Source organism: Mytilus californianus, unplaced genomic scaffold (genome assembly GCF_021869535.1).
Source record: "Mytilus californianus isolate M0D057914Y unplaced genomic scaffold, xbMytCali1.0.p SCAF_6, whole genome shotgun sequence".
Lineage (NCBI taxonomy): Eukaryota > Metazoa > Mollusca > Bivalvia > Mytilida > Mytilidae > Mytilus > Mytilus californianus.
Genome location: NW_026262712.1, coordinates 77606857 through 77622958, shown reverse-complemented (window position 1 = coordinate 77622958; position 16102 = coordinate 77606857). Strand labels below are relative to the sequence as shown.

The window sequence follows — 16102 nt, the reverse complement described above, 5'->3', positions numbered from 1 at the left end:
TAACCGATTCACATCCACAATCAAATAATTCTAATTAATCACTCCTCCCCTATATAAAAAATATTGTTTCATTCTTTAATAACACTCTCATTTTTTAAAAACGCCTTTCACCCCTTTCCTTTGCTATATATTTTTTTCTTATGAATTTTCCTTTTGTTCTTGTAATTATTGACTGTATTTTGTTACATATTTATTCGTTTGCTATTCAGCATGTATTCATAGCTTGTAATTTTATTTTCGAAATTAGGGAGACGGATTTATATAAGAGCACTGCTCTTGTTTCCTAATCCCAATTATTGAATCTTTTGTATATTTCGTATTTATGTCTTTACCCTTGTAGCTATATATTATAACGATTTCTTTAATAAAATATGTTTACAGTAACAAAACTGTGTTTGATTTGTTTTAAATTTTATCTGATTGTTAATTACCCTTAGGCTTGACAAATACTAGTTATTATAAGTCATCCTAGTGAACACAGATAAGTGTTTGTATTTGTAAGAATTTTCTTTCATGTTAACATTTACTATATATATAGCTAGTAGTTTTAAATTATAAAAAATATTTCCGATTTTACAGCCTACATGTGATTATTGTGTGTCAGGAGAGGAGAAGAAAATTTAAATGACAGGATACTTGATTTAAACTCTTTACTTTGTACAAAATAATCTTAACAGAAACTAGTCTTACAAAAAAATATGTATCATTTCTAAGTGGTTTAAATCCAAAAAACATTTATATGACGATCTACCTTTGACATTAGAAAATTCTTATAAACAACATCACCGTAAAAATTAGCATGTGGTATTCTGTTTTAATAAGCTAAACTTTTTTTTTATCAAAACTCACTTTTTAAAAGACTTTATTGAATTTCATGACGGGCAACTGACGCAGACATTACAATTTTAGTCCTTACAAATTCAGTTGTCAAGTGTAACCCATGTTTCATTGGAAGTAGACTTACGTGACTTAAAGCGAAAGAAGAGCGTCATATTAGAATTGTCGATTATTTTTGGGCTTATATTGAATTAATTATTTCATAAAATCATAATTATAAATACTACTGTGAAAATCAGACGTATTTTGTCTGTTTTATTCTATCATCCACTTTATACATGTAGACTGCAACGACATAAAATGGTCTTCACCGAGACGTACTAACATTAGTTTGTTTTTGGAATATATCATAATGGGGATACGTTGTGCCAACATTCTTATTGAAGAAAGACGTACTTGTACAATAGCCACCATTGGCAAAAAATCCATCCTTGCAAGAGGAACATCTTCCTGGTGAAGTACATGTTCCGTCGCCACTATATCGCGTAGCTCTATGTCTGTAGATAATCTGATCATTTTCTGCTTCTTCATTACATGCTCCATTTTGAGGTGTCCGACCGCCACATATAGCTAAAATTGGGGAAGATAGAATTGTCTGTATTTTAATTAGATGAATCTTCTCATAAATGGAGATATATCATACATAATGTTTCTTTTTTCTTCTTTTTTCTTTTATAATAAGGCTAAACAATTCCTTTTCGGTTCTCCCAAAAAAATAACTTGAAATAGAGATCTCTAATTTAAAAAAAAAATGCGATCACGGATGAAATCGTTATCAATAATTGTATAATTCATTAACGCCAATCACTATACGTTATCACGTATTCAATAATGGAATTTGTTATAACGTGTATTTGTAACTAGGGATCCCAAATTATATTGGTACTCACAAGTTTTTATCATTCGTGGTGAGGGAATTTGAAAAATCATTGAAATTAAGTACAAATATATGTGATAACTATTTCCACAAATTCGTTATCACGATTTGTGATAACGAAGTATAGAATTCGCCTTAATGATTTTTATCCGTGATATAGAACTCAAAGGACAAATTTCAGCAACACGATGTAAACGAAACCCTATTTAAGACATCAAAATATGATTTGAATTCGAGATATGGAATTTGAAACATCGTAAAAACGGATAACAAATTATATTATTCGTTACATCAAATTACATTATTCGTTACAACAAATTATTTTTCATTGTCACGGTTTAAATTTGTACAATCCGTTATCCCAGATTAATAGACATATTGGTCATCATGAACTTGAAAAATTGTGATCACAAATTTAAAAATCATTACCACAGATTTAACCTGAAAATCTGTGAAAACGAATTTAATCTGTGATCTCGAAGTGTATATACTTTTGATAACTTAGTATATGTAAGAGAATGATAATCCCTTTCTTCATGAATAAGTACGAGCGTTAGCGAGTACTTATCATGAAGTAAGGGATTATCATTCTCTTACAAACTTAGAATATTGTAAAGTGCTCAAGGCTCAAATGATCTATTCAAGAATTAGTTTCATTATCAGTGCAATGTTTATAATTGATGCATGACTTCCTTTTTCGACATGTCATTTATGGATAAGTTTTAGTGATGTGAGGACTTTCTTATCATTTGGGAAATATTTTTTAAAAAATGCGTTATAGATATTAGGTGACACAACAGTAGAAAGAAAAGGTAGAAATTGTATGTTTCCTGATTGTGAGTATGAATGTAAATCATGTAATATTTTAGTGAGGAATTATCCTTTTTTATTTACAGTTTAAATCAATTAATACATTTGAGTTACAACTAAATTTTATTTCACAGCCAATAAGATTTAGGTTATTTTTTATCTGAAAGAATTTTTTTCTTTTTTTTTGCATTGCTTTGGTATTGTTTAATTTTATAGTAATATTTTCATAATAAAATTCACGGTACCAATTTTACTGCACCAGTAAACTTCAACTTATTTTGAGATTTTTGTTTGTTTCACAATTCAACTTTTAGTCAGTTTCAATCACTGTGTGATAAATCCTTTCAATCTGATAAATGTGCTTCGGGGCAGTTGTAACTCATTTATAGAAACTCTTTGTTTTGAACTGTAAATAAACCCAAATAATAGGAAAATCCCTTACTAAGAACATGATTTACATTCATTCTTCACAATTAAGAGGCATCCAATTCTACAATTTCATTGGTCGAGAGTACTTTGCTATATTCTAATTATATATATTCATTAAATACATATTATATCCGTTTAAATCTTCTAAAGGTGTGAGACACAACTTAAGCAAACTTATAAACACTTCTCAACAAGGTTATTCCATAGTCGTATCGTTGACGGTATAAACGATGAGGGGTCAATGAGAGTCTACAATTTGGTACAAAAGGTTAAAATAGAGCTTTCGTACAATTTGACGAAAGGTACGAACGCTTGACGAATCATATACGTAAGACCCATTTGAGGGATTGTTTATTGTGAATTTTGAATTCTTTTTTTGTGATATTAATAAAGCTTTCATGGGACTTAGGTGGCGTTTCGCCTCAATGTTTGTATATCAAGCATGCAACAACATATGTCAATCTTGAATTCTCACGCGACATCGGAATTTTGTGACGTACGATGTAAAAAAAAAATAATAAAACTAAGGCGAAGGAGACAACTGAACACAACTTGCTAAATATTGACTCGTCAGAAGACCCGCGCCCCAAACAATATAAAAAAACTTGCTAAATATTGGCTCGTCAGAAGACCCCCGCTCCCAACAAAAAATAATTTCAACTACACCTCCCCCTCCACTAAAAAACCCATCAAAAATAATCCATTTTCAAAGATTCAGTTAATTCAGAAAAAAATTATTCCCGTTTTACCGGATTAAAAATAGATTCTCAGTGTTCTCGTGGGAATAATACATGCTCTACTTACATTCGTTTGTACCTTTCGTTCAAATGTAAGAAAAATTTAATAGAGCTCGCTTACAATTTGATGAAAGATAAGTACACGTAAGACCCGTTTGAGGGATACTTTATTTTGACTGTTGAATGCTTTTTTTTTTAGAATATGACATATTTCTGTAATCTTAATCAAGGCTGTCATGGGACTTACCTACGTTTCGCTGAAATGTGTCCCTGTATAGGGTTATTACACTGCATGCACCGAAACATGTCAGACTTAAATTTTCATGCGACATATGAATTTTGGGAGTAGGAGATAACTAAGCAAAATTTGCTAAATTTCCTAGGCAAGTCTGTGGAAGTACCACTTAAAAAAAAATTGGGCTCAACTACACCGTAAATATTTGCTTTTTTGACACGAGTAAGTACTAAGACAAATAGATTGAAACCCTCCTCCCCCCTCCCCCCCCAAAAAAAACCAAAAAAACAAACTACAACAATAACAACAACAACAACAAAAAACCCCAAAAGGAACCAAAATATTTCACGGGACTCGCTTAATAACTTTAAAAGAGATTATCACCCCCGCCCCCGGCCGCCCCCCCCCCCCTTTTGGTACTAGTTGTCGCGTTGTGGCGAGTCCATACACCCGAATTAAATACAGGTCGTTAAGCCTACATGTTGAATTGTTTTTCAAGCGTCTAATTGCGTTTTCTTCTAAAAAATGTTTAAGTGTTTAATAATCCGTATCACATTATATATAATGCAAGATTGTTCATGTGTTTTCTTGTATGTAAATGAATAAAACAAGATCTATGATCATTTGATCTATAGTTAGAGCCCAAGGACAGATTAAAGCGCACCCGATGAGTATCTGCTTGGCAGATACTGTACAAGCCTCATATTCGGCGTCTGTAATATGTTCTGTTTCTGTCGGGTAATAGCCTCCTTCAACTAATTGAAGATTCTGCTGTATTAGATATTTTTGTTTTCTGACAAGTTCCGTTTGCAGGATATCTACATCTTGGTCTATTATATGCACATCTAAAACTAAGATAGAGGTTTAACTTGTTACTTGTTTGTCTTTTTGTGTTGGACCATTTAAAACTTGTTATACAGTGTGGTCTTTATAGATGCATATGAACTCCATTTGCACTGGTGTAGATGATCATGTCTTTGTTGTTTGGCTGGTGTCTCATGAACATTTATTGTAGATCTAACTAACTTTATCTAACTACTAGTATATAAATCACACATGTTTGTGAGGGTGAGTGTGTATGTGTGTGTGTTTATTGATCCCTTGAAATTGGACACTTGATCCACATGTTCGCTCGCGATCGTGTTAGCAACTTTTGTAAATTCTAAACGCACCACTGATTGATTCACAATTATTAGTTGATTTTAAACCAATTTACGATGTTTAAAAGAAAGATAGCAAAACAGTTGTGCATCTAGCATTAATTGAAGATATTACTAGTTGAAAATATACCATGAAAATCATTTTAGGATAGACCATTTTACCTCCATGTGGGGTATAGTTTTTAATGCTGTTGTTTCATGCGATCGCAAGTGTCGCATTATTTTTTGCTCACGTGTAACCTTTAATTTAATGGAAACAAATGGATGTCCAAAAGTAAAAAATAGAGCAAAAATACGGTTGTATTCAATTCTTTGCCAAATTTTATTGATCCAAATTAAATTATTCAAATAGGAATTAAGTCTTGTCACTAATCAAAACTACCGTAAAAGGACTCAGTAGCATAACGCCAGGACCAACAGAATCAGGACATGTCGAAACTGAGAAAATGCACAATTTTGGTGAACGGTTTTTCACAATTTGCAGATTTGAGTATAGAAAGTGGAGCATGTTTGTTCATTCTAGATGCTTTTACAATAAACACTTAGGTGTTACGCATACTTAAACAGCATAGAGGGCCATTTTTTTTAATATTCATTGTCTTTGAATCCATTAGAAACAAAATAAAAACATTTCAATTTTTTATTTCTATGTTGTATTTAAGAAAATGTTTAAAACATCTTTTTCATCTTTGTTCACATTTTTCAACGATCACCAGCACCGGTTTGGACCAAATCACCAACACAGAACATTCTCTTTGAAGACAACCATACCCACTATGTTTATGTTACATATGGATATTGAGGTTCCATTTTATACTGGAGTTAGAATCAGTGTCAGTTTATAAATTCGAACCTGGATTTATCTCTATATTTTCAATTATGAGGATATGATTTAAAACAAATCAGAGAAAACAACATTTATGTTCGGATTTAAGATTCATCAGAAGGAATTGAAAAACATGGCCGTGTTTAACCACAAAGAGAGTAAAGAGTCAGAATTCGGTCAGATTTAAGTAATGAAAATGCCATCTGCGTTGTGCTTCAAATATTTTTTGTTTTTTTTATACCATGTCTCTTGTAAAATTTTTAACTGACTTCACACTTGCTACATTTAGCTTTACCATTTGTGCGACTTTTACTATCATTGTTAATAGAGAGAGGTTGAGGCCTAGCCGCCTGTTTCACATGCTTGGTATTGTGTAATCCGTATTGACTGGGAGAACAATTTTCCCGCGTCCATCAACCGGTATTAAGATTTTATGAAAGCGGAGACGGGTCCGACAGGAATACTGCTCTTGGCTTTATAACCTACACTACCAATATCACATTTTTATTATACATTTCTACCCTCTTGTAAATCAGTACTGAACGGTTACATGATAAAATTGTAATGTTCTACTTTTGGTAAATTCACTATTGATTTCTACAGTACTGTAACTGTACTGATTTTTGCTGTACTGTAACAGTACTGATTTCTTCAGTACTATAACAGTACTGACTTCTACAGTACTGTAACGGTACTGAGTGTTTCAGTTCTGTAACAGTAGTTTTGTTTTCAGTAATGCTTCAGTACTGATTTCTTTCAGTATTATTCCAGTCCTGTTTTTAGACTGATTTATTTCAGTAGCGATTCAACACTTGATTGCTGTTCCTTATTGATATTTCATCTTGTGGAAATCACTATTTTGGTGAAGTCTTTTTTTGTTAGTTTAATATTCCATAATGATAAATAAAATTAAGGAGATGTTGTATGATTGCCGATAAGACAACTATCCACTAGATAGACCATTAAAATGTGGATATTAAGTACTCTTTTGTTAATTCAGTTTCTTATATACCCATGTTTATAAATTGAGTGGGGTTTAAAAATTTGAGTAAATACTCCTTGATGCTACAAAATAAAATAGCATCTGTAGGATTTTTGAAATTACACATCACATTAGAGTTCCAGCGAGACTAAGTTACGACCAATGTCAATCTTTTTTGAAAATTGTCTGAATAAGGTTTGTATAGGATGAGTAATAGAATAGAGACTGGAAACGGGGAATGTGCCAAAGTGACAACAACCTGATCGAAGAGCAAAAAAAAAAAAAGACAAATGCCACCGAGGGGTTAACGCACTGAGAAAATTCCACACTCAGAGCGGTCTTCATCTGGCCCCTAAACAATAATGTAAACAAGTTCTGCGAAATGGCCTCCACACTAAACTCCAAAACATACAAATGTACCAAAATGTTAAGAAAAACCACACCACAAGACTTGCAAAGACTAGAGGTTCATGGACAGGTGCAATATGATGCAGAGTTAAGCATGTTTTGTAAGATCTCAGCCCTCCCCTTTTCCTCTAGCCAATGTTGAATAAACAAACATCCAGCAAATCGCACAGCAAAACTCAGTTTAAAAGCAGTAAGAGTCAGATGTTATAATAGGAAACAGAAGAAAACTAAGCAAAATGACAATAATTAATATAAATTAACAGAGGACTACAAGCAGTTACTGTCATGCGAGCTCCAGACTGCAATTAAACTGAAAAAATATTTCTCCATCATGTGAAAATCCACCACAATCCCTCCATTTGGGGTTTAGTATCGTGCCACCATAATTCATACAAGAAGAGTAAAACAAGTATCATGCTAACAACTGGTTTCAGAATAAATGTGTTTATTTATGATGCAAAGACCCTACGAGTGAATCAATATCAATTATTCCCAAAAAATACCCTTATTCATGCAGCAACACTTTATCTTAACCAAAACTTAATATTAAAGCATATGCAGTTGTACAATATGAAACCCTGAAGTGGGTCTGTTCTGTATACATGTCAGTCAGTTCAATGCAATACAATACTCAATTCCAATCTTCTGCTAAACAAGTATGATATTTTGTACCATTTTTCAATGCTCAGCTATAGCGTTGTTGACATTTAGCAACAAATTCCTCTAAAACCTTTTCTAAGAGTCTAGAACTTGAAGTGATCCTGGTGTGAGCTTTTGCTCTTGTGTTAAAGGCCTATCTGTGGTTTTGTGTTTAATACTGAGAGCAGCAATAACAACCTGTTCCTTTGCTTTGTTTTGTCATTTCTGTGTACATAGGAATTTATTTTATGTCATGAAGTAATACACTAAATCAGATCTTTGCTATTTTAAATAACTTGAGTTATCTGTTCATAATATTCATTAGTGTATTGTGAATAGTATCTGCATTGAAAGTTACTTAGATGTGAACAAATCTTCCTTATATCGGCAATCTGTCCTATTAACCTTAACAGCAGAGCATATCTAACCAAAAATACATGCAATTTTCTGTTAGAATATATATAATAAGTATCCTGTTAACGTGAAGTTGAAGGAGGGTGAATTTTAAACTGCATTACTCAGTATAGCATGATCTCAAATGTTAAGTTTTCTTTTATCTACTACAATAACCTCCATTGCAAGTACAATAAAACATAATCTTATGAATGAACAGCATTAAAGTTACAAAATGTCCTCTCTCTCTCTCTCAATTTGATGTTTTAATCAATGTTTTCTTCAGTCTGCTTCAATGTCATTTTCACTCCTCTCCCAATGCTTATGATATATCTTTGCCAACTTGTATCTGAAAAGGAAAAAGTGCATAATAACACTGTCAGATTTCAATGTTATAATTTTTTCCAAGTCCAATAATTAGGTCAAATATAGGTCAACCTTAACAAAATGTGTACAATATACATGCATTGCTACAGGTGGTATTAAGTAAATACAAGGTTCATATTATACATGGAGAAAAATGAATAAAGAATTGAATAATGTATGATTTACCTATTTAAAAACTGATCTAATACGATTTTGAGAAGAATTTTAGCGCCCCAAGTCTGGGTTGGCAAATTTCCATGTTTTCTATATGGGCTCCACACTGACATTCCAGAACGAAAGCAAGTTCTAAAAAGGCTGTCAGACATCCGAGCTATATCGGACTTACTGGTACTATTTTATTTATTTTGATTTCTATAATCTATCATTGTCTTTTATGTCATTATACCTAAGACTTTTGGTTAAATGCTTTTCCAGGACTGGATTAAACTATATGTTTTGTTATGATCATTTTGTCAATCTGCTATTTAGGATAAGTACTGATTATAGTAAAAAAATAATGTTGAGTTCTACAGCAAACCAGGCTCCAAGGACCATCTTTGGATCGTCACCAAAAACACATATATTACCATAATCTGATTACTCAGGCACAATATCAATGCAATCTGTCAAACAGTTAAATGAGAAGTTGTGTGTACCCATATGTACTTCCCATAGGGTTCTTTGTTAACCATATTGACATCTGTCAATTGTTGAAGAATTGTATGTTGCTCTCTATTCGTTTGAATATTATCGTTGTTGGGTTGTTGTCTCATGAACACACTACAACATCTCATGTTATTCAAATGAAATAAAACGGACAAACTGAAAATACTTACCTCAAAAATCCTTATTTAGTGTAAAGTTAGACCTACCTTTCAAATTTTTTCCCAAATGTTCTACTGTCACCTTTCATACCAGTGCTATCTCGATCTCATATATTATCTGTTCATTATAGGTTTTAGTTGTTGATCTAAGACTTAAATTTTCCTCAAAGACTTATTCTTTGTGTTCTGGTGCGATCAACTTTTGGATACCTATAACAATAGATACTGCATCAAATACCTTGCATGATTTGTAAAAAGTTGTTCTTCCCAACATGCTTTTATGGTATAATTATTTATGGACCTAACACTTTATAAATTGTCCTTTGAAAAAGTACATCATAAGAGAAGGACTGTATCGAAGTTTTACAAAATTCTGTCAAGTGGTTCAGGAGCAATTGCTGATACATAAGTGGGACACTAGGACAAAAGGACAGACTCCCTCATCACTATATATACATGTACCACCCCTTTTAGAAAGTGGTTTAATCCTGCCACATACATGAACAGGAATTCACGTGCCTGTCCCAATTCAGGAACCTTTGCATTTATAATTTATTTGTCAAATCTTGATGTTTTTAATAAAACTGTTTTCTTATAATTTGATAATTTGGTATTGAACAGAAGGCAAATCGTTGATAGAACTTCTGTTGTCAAAAACTCAGTCAATACTAGTATTGACCAGGCCAGCATTAATACTGGTAAAAACTGGGAAATAGTGGTCAATTGAAATTTTATAAGACATTTCTATAACAAGAGTGCACACGCTGAACTTTCTTGCCTGCTTTACTGGGGCATGTCGAAAAAAAAAAACACAAAACAATAAAAGGTAGATTACTTCTAAAGGGGGTGATGAAATCCTACACAGGGTCATCTGGTAATACGTCAAGATGAGGTTTATCGATGGTCCAAATTTGGTCTTGATAACTCAAATACAAACGGGAGGAGGTCAAAAAAAGGAAAAACAAACATTAGAAAAATAATAAGGTCTTTCCTCACGTAGGGGAAAGACCTTCCTAAGCTTTATCTAGAGTCGGCATAGTATACAAACAAGGACATAGCTATATGGAGCTTTTAACCGACATAAATTCAATCATTGACCAATAAAAAAAAATATATCTACAAAGTCTATGTACATGACCTCCTTACATAAATGTCACATGTAGTTTCTGCTTGTAGTAAGAAAACCAGGACATGAGAAAGATTTTGAAAGCAAAGAAAACTGTGCACCTTATAAGAGGTTCTGGATAGGGTTTCTTCATTTCTGTATTCTCTAATATTTTATACCACTTTTCACTATTCATTATAAATTTTGCCTGTGATTCTCTGTTATTTATATTTTAGCACCCCATTATTCTCTATTCTTTATTTTGTTTTATCTATTTTTCTCTATTCTTTTTATATTTTGTTTGCCCTTTAATATGCACATTTTGCCCATTATTCTATATTCTGTAAACCCCGGTGCTTTGCTTTTGCGCCAATTGGCATTTCATTTGCGCCAAAATAATCTTTGATTTGCGCCACAAACCATATTTCATTTGCGCAAAAATAAAAACATTTCATTTGCGCCAATAATACAGGTAAATACAGGTAAATAGTATAAAAATATTTTTATTCAAAAGAGACTTTTAATAATAACTTAAGAAAACACATTTATTGATTGCATAATAAAACATATTCCTCCGAAATCAGTCATCGTAACCATAATGAAAGCTTAATACACTGATACGTTCTTAATAAGAGACTTTTCATAATAATGTTAAAACACAGTTCTGTTATAGATTAACGAGATCATAAAACATAAAAGAAAGAACTATATATACACTGGAGTAAAACAAAAAGTTTGTTCTGACACAAGACTTGTAAGCAACGCCTCGGATGTACTGATGTACACTGGATAACCTGTCTGTGTGGTCATAAAAAAATACAGACTTATTTCTTCTATATCAAAAATAAGAAAAACCCACACCGTATAGTCGGCTATGAACTGCCCCGACATGAAAAATATGAAACAATCCAATTGAGAATTTGTCTCAGAATTGACAATGTCCATATTGATACCTAAAACATGTGAACACCATATAGTTTTAAACCTAAGTGACTCTCACATTTATTTTAGAAACGAGTATGAACTTACTTAGTTACCGAGGGGGAATACTCTAAAAAAAAATCTTATTCACGATGTAGCAATGAATATTTTAAACTTTTCTGTTATATGTTATATAGCTGTAAAATAGCGCAAATGAAATATAACCTTGTGGCGCAAATGAAAGATTGGATTTTGTTGAAATTGGCACAAATGCAACGCGCCCACGTAAACCCAATACGCCTCTCTTATAATCAGCATGACTTTATCAGATGACTTAAATCAAGGCTAACAATAAGTCGTAGGTACATGTACTTCAATTTATTCACGGACCCACGATGTCGATGTATTCTAGTAGATATAAAAATAGGATGATGTGGAATGATTGCCAATGAGACAACTATCCACCAAAGTTCAAGTTTATCTATACTTTGCACTGTTATGACGTACTCTCGTACCTTATCGTGCTCTTCAATAACATTCGGAACATTTGTTGCAAAGAACCGGATTTAGAGTTGTCGCCAACACAATACTGACGTTAATTAATAATCAAAATACGACGACACGACGAGCAAAATTGATCCGTTCTGTCGATAGACGTCGAATTGTATTAAAAGTGCCGGCACTTTAAGAAGAGGAATGTTTGCGAAAACGAGTCATGTCCACTGACCCAAAAGAAAATTAATTATTTAATGAATTAGAATTGGGATTCCTCTTAGAATTCACGTAGGAAAATAGGTGATAAAGTACGAAGTGAGATACCTTATCTCTATATAATATCTCAGTGACCGCTGTGGATAGTAAACTTGGAATTGATAGTAAATAGCAAATACAAGTTATTTCTAGTATATTTATGTTCATATTATACAGTGAAAAGCGAAAATAATTGAAATTAATGGAAAACAAAAAAATAACGGATTTTGGAAAAAAGGGGGAGGGCCAAAAAAAAAAAAAGGTGTCAGTCCCCAAGTACCTATGATTTTTCCAAAACATAATAAATTTATCTCTGTTATTGTATGAAATATCACTGATTGAATTTTCTAAAAATAAGTAAACATTTGTATAGAAACCACACAAAATCAACGAAAAAAGTACTTGAATAATTATTATGTCTTTAAAGCATCAAATTTCCTAATTAAAATCCATAGATTTTCTCTTAAAAATACATGTTGGCTACAGAAACTTCCATTTTGATGATGTGAATTGATAATAGATTCACTTACCTAAATAGAAGAGAAATGATTGATAAATAATAGGTGAGCACTAAAAAGTAAGTACTGATTCGATAGGGAAACAAATTAGTCTATGAAATACACTGACAAAAACAGTACTGTTACCGTACTGCAAAAATCAGTACTGTTACAGTACTGTAGAAATCAGTACTGTTACAGTACAGCAAAAATCAATACTGTTACAGTACAGCAAAAATCAGTACTGTTACAGTACTGTAGAAATCAGTACTGTTACAGTTCTGAAAAAATCAGCACTGTTACAATACTGTAGAAAACAGTACTGTTACAGTACTGAAAAAATCAGTACTGAATATACCAAAAGTAGAACATTACAATTTTTTATCATGAAGCCGTTCAGTACTGATTTACAAGAGGGTAAAAATGTATAATAAAAATGTGATATAATTCTTGGTAGTGTACTATCCATACTATCCATATCTTTTATTTGTTTATGGAATGCCTCAAGCACGGAATCCCAAATGTCCATGTGTGTCTATTCTATCTTTCCATATGAGTTATATGCATTTTCTTCACTGTGTTTTGATGTATTTTTCTTTCATTTTTATCGATAGACTTGAATCGGCTCATTATGTGCAGCAATGTATTTTTACACTTGTTCTTCAATTAGTGGAGTTAAGGTTTACTGATTATTTTTTTCAGCTAACACTGGAATTATCGTATTGAGAACATCTAGAATGGTAAGTGCTTCAAAAAACTTGTCTGTAGTATTTTTCGTGTTGCGTTTTTCCCCCCCGATATCTCGAAGGTCACCAGAAACGGTTAACCTGTCGTGTATTTTGCTTTTGGGTTGCATGGAGGTTGTCTGGGCTATCTAGGTTAGACCTTTTGTTAGTATCTAGAGATGATGATGCATTATTAGGTTGCAAATTCGTTATCAAATTGTCAGAACTGTGTTAATTGTCTCGAGCCATGGAAGTCGCCATTGTTATTACTTTTGTTTTGATAAGAGCGAGTCGCATGAGTGTTTCTAAAAATTTCTCAAATGTTTTTGATTAGTATGTATTACGAGGTTTTTACATGACATAACTAGTCTGTTTGCTACGAAACAAGTTTTAACATCAACATATACCTTACCCAGCAAAAAATCCATTTGTAGTGAGAGATATTTTACACGTCCAAAGCAGAAAAGCGCATGCCAATATTAATGAGTTATGTGTGTAAATACATTATATTTTACACATCGACCCGGATATCAAATTTAGACTCCCTATCAGCCTGTCCCCAAGTAGCGCCAGCTGAGGGTCAGATATGGATCGAGGGATGATAACCGCGTCGATATTGAAACGGTCATGTATTAATCTGTTTATTATATACTTCCTTTTCTAGGTTTCATGCAAGAAGAAAACCAAACTGATATTCTATCTGTTATTTTTCAATGTGATAACCAGACCATTCGGAAAAGAATATCCGTGTACCGTTAACCTTTATTTGAAATTATTAACTATTCGGGTAGACAGAAATCAGACTGCTATTAAAAATCAGGGAATAATATTTAGAATTTTAATAATTTGTATACACATATTCACCAATCCTGTCAAAATACAAGGTAGAAATACCATACGGCAATGGCTTCTCGTATGAAGATGAACAGTTTATCCCGGTTTAAATGCTGATTTTCCGTTGCTTAATCTTGAAATAGAATTCCGTTTGTTCCTTGAGGGATCATTTGAAACCAGATTTTACTCTGATATTATTTTTCAACAACAACTATATGTAACGGGAGTGGGTTCCCAACAGACTTCGTCGTCTTCCCGTTGTCTACCAAAGTTCTGGGATGTTCTGCAATATTGGACAAACTACGTAACTACGTAAATATAATCAAGATGTTTATTCTAAAAAACATATATGGTTGAATATAATAACATACAAGAAATATTACAATACGGTGGCGGCTTGTCTGCTTGTCATTGTGAGAGTTCCATATATGCAAGCCCAAGTATGAGCGTCTGCTCATTCCAAATCCTCATCTGTAGACTGCCCTGAACCAGGTGAGTGACGTCATATTCATAGTTCCTAGGGACGAGCCCGGCCGGGATGTCAGGCACGTGCAAGAGACAGGAAGTAACCCGACAAGAATATTTACATGGCCGGTCTCGGGAGAAATAGTTACGGAACTATAAATAATACTAACATTAATCAATTTCCCCCAAATAAATAGAATAATCAAGTAAAGAAAGTGACCAACATTGCATATACATAAAATTGAGAATGGAAATGGGGAATGTGTCAAAGAGACAACAACCCCGACCATAGAGCAGACAACAGCCGAAGGCCACCAATGGGTCTTCAATGCAGCGAGAAACTCCCGCACCCGGAGGCGTCCTTCAGCTGGCCCCTAAACAAATATGTATACTAGTTCAGTGATAATGGACGTCATACTAAACTCCAAATTATACACAAGAAACTAAAATTAAAAATGATACAAGACTAACAAAGGCCAGAGGCTCCTGACTTGGGACAGGCGCAAAAATGCGGCGGGGTTAAACATGTTTTTGAGATCTCAACCCTCCCCCTATACCTCTAGCCAATGTAGAAAAAACAAACGTACAACAGTACGCACAGTAAAACTCAGTTTAAGAGAAGTCCGAGTCCGATATCAGAATAGGAAACAAAAGAAAATAAACAAAATGACAATAATACATAAATAACAACAGACTACTAGCAGTTACTGACATGACAGCTCCAGAACTCATTAAAACTGTTTGAAAGATTATGTCTTCATCATATGAATATCAGGCACAATCCCTCCTGTTAGGGGTTTAGTATTATACCTTCATAAAATATATGAGAAGAACATAACCCGTGTCATGCCAACAACTGGTTTCAGAATAAATATGTTTAATTCCGATGCAAAGACCCTATAAGTGAATCAATATTAAAGCCAAAATATGCAATCTTTAATGACCGTATACATACGGTCGCATGATGATGCTTATCAGCACGGGTATGTTGATATGGACTGTTTACTTAAGCATTTACTTGAAACAAATTATAATAAATAAATAGTGAATTAAATTTAGCTCGTTGCACCAATTTATCATAAATAAATCATTTGCAGTGAATTAAATTTATCTCTTTGTAATGAATCATAAAATGCTTGCTTGTTTTATAACGATTTTAATCTCTTATCAAGAAATATAGCGATCTGTGATAACGATTATTATCTGCACGTGTTCACGAATTAAAAAAAAATATCGTTGATAACTTTTACTTTAGGTACGTTATCACATGAAAAAAATCTTA

General features: G+C 33.0%; 1 protein-coding gene across 1 annotated transcript in view; it reads right to left on the bottom strand.

Moving 5' to 3' along the window:
- LOC127706327 (uncharacterized) overlaps positions 1-16102 on the bottom strand; it is a 207329-nt gene that overhangs the window by 169564 nt on the left and 21663 nt on the right. Inside the window, exon 7 of the mRNA XM_052210860.1 lies at positions 1234-1407. Within this exon, the coding sequence (XP_052066820.1) occupies positions 1234-1407 (174 nt within the window). The remainder of the gene's footprint in view (positions 1-1233; positions 1408-16102) is intronic.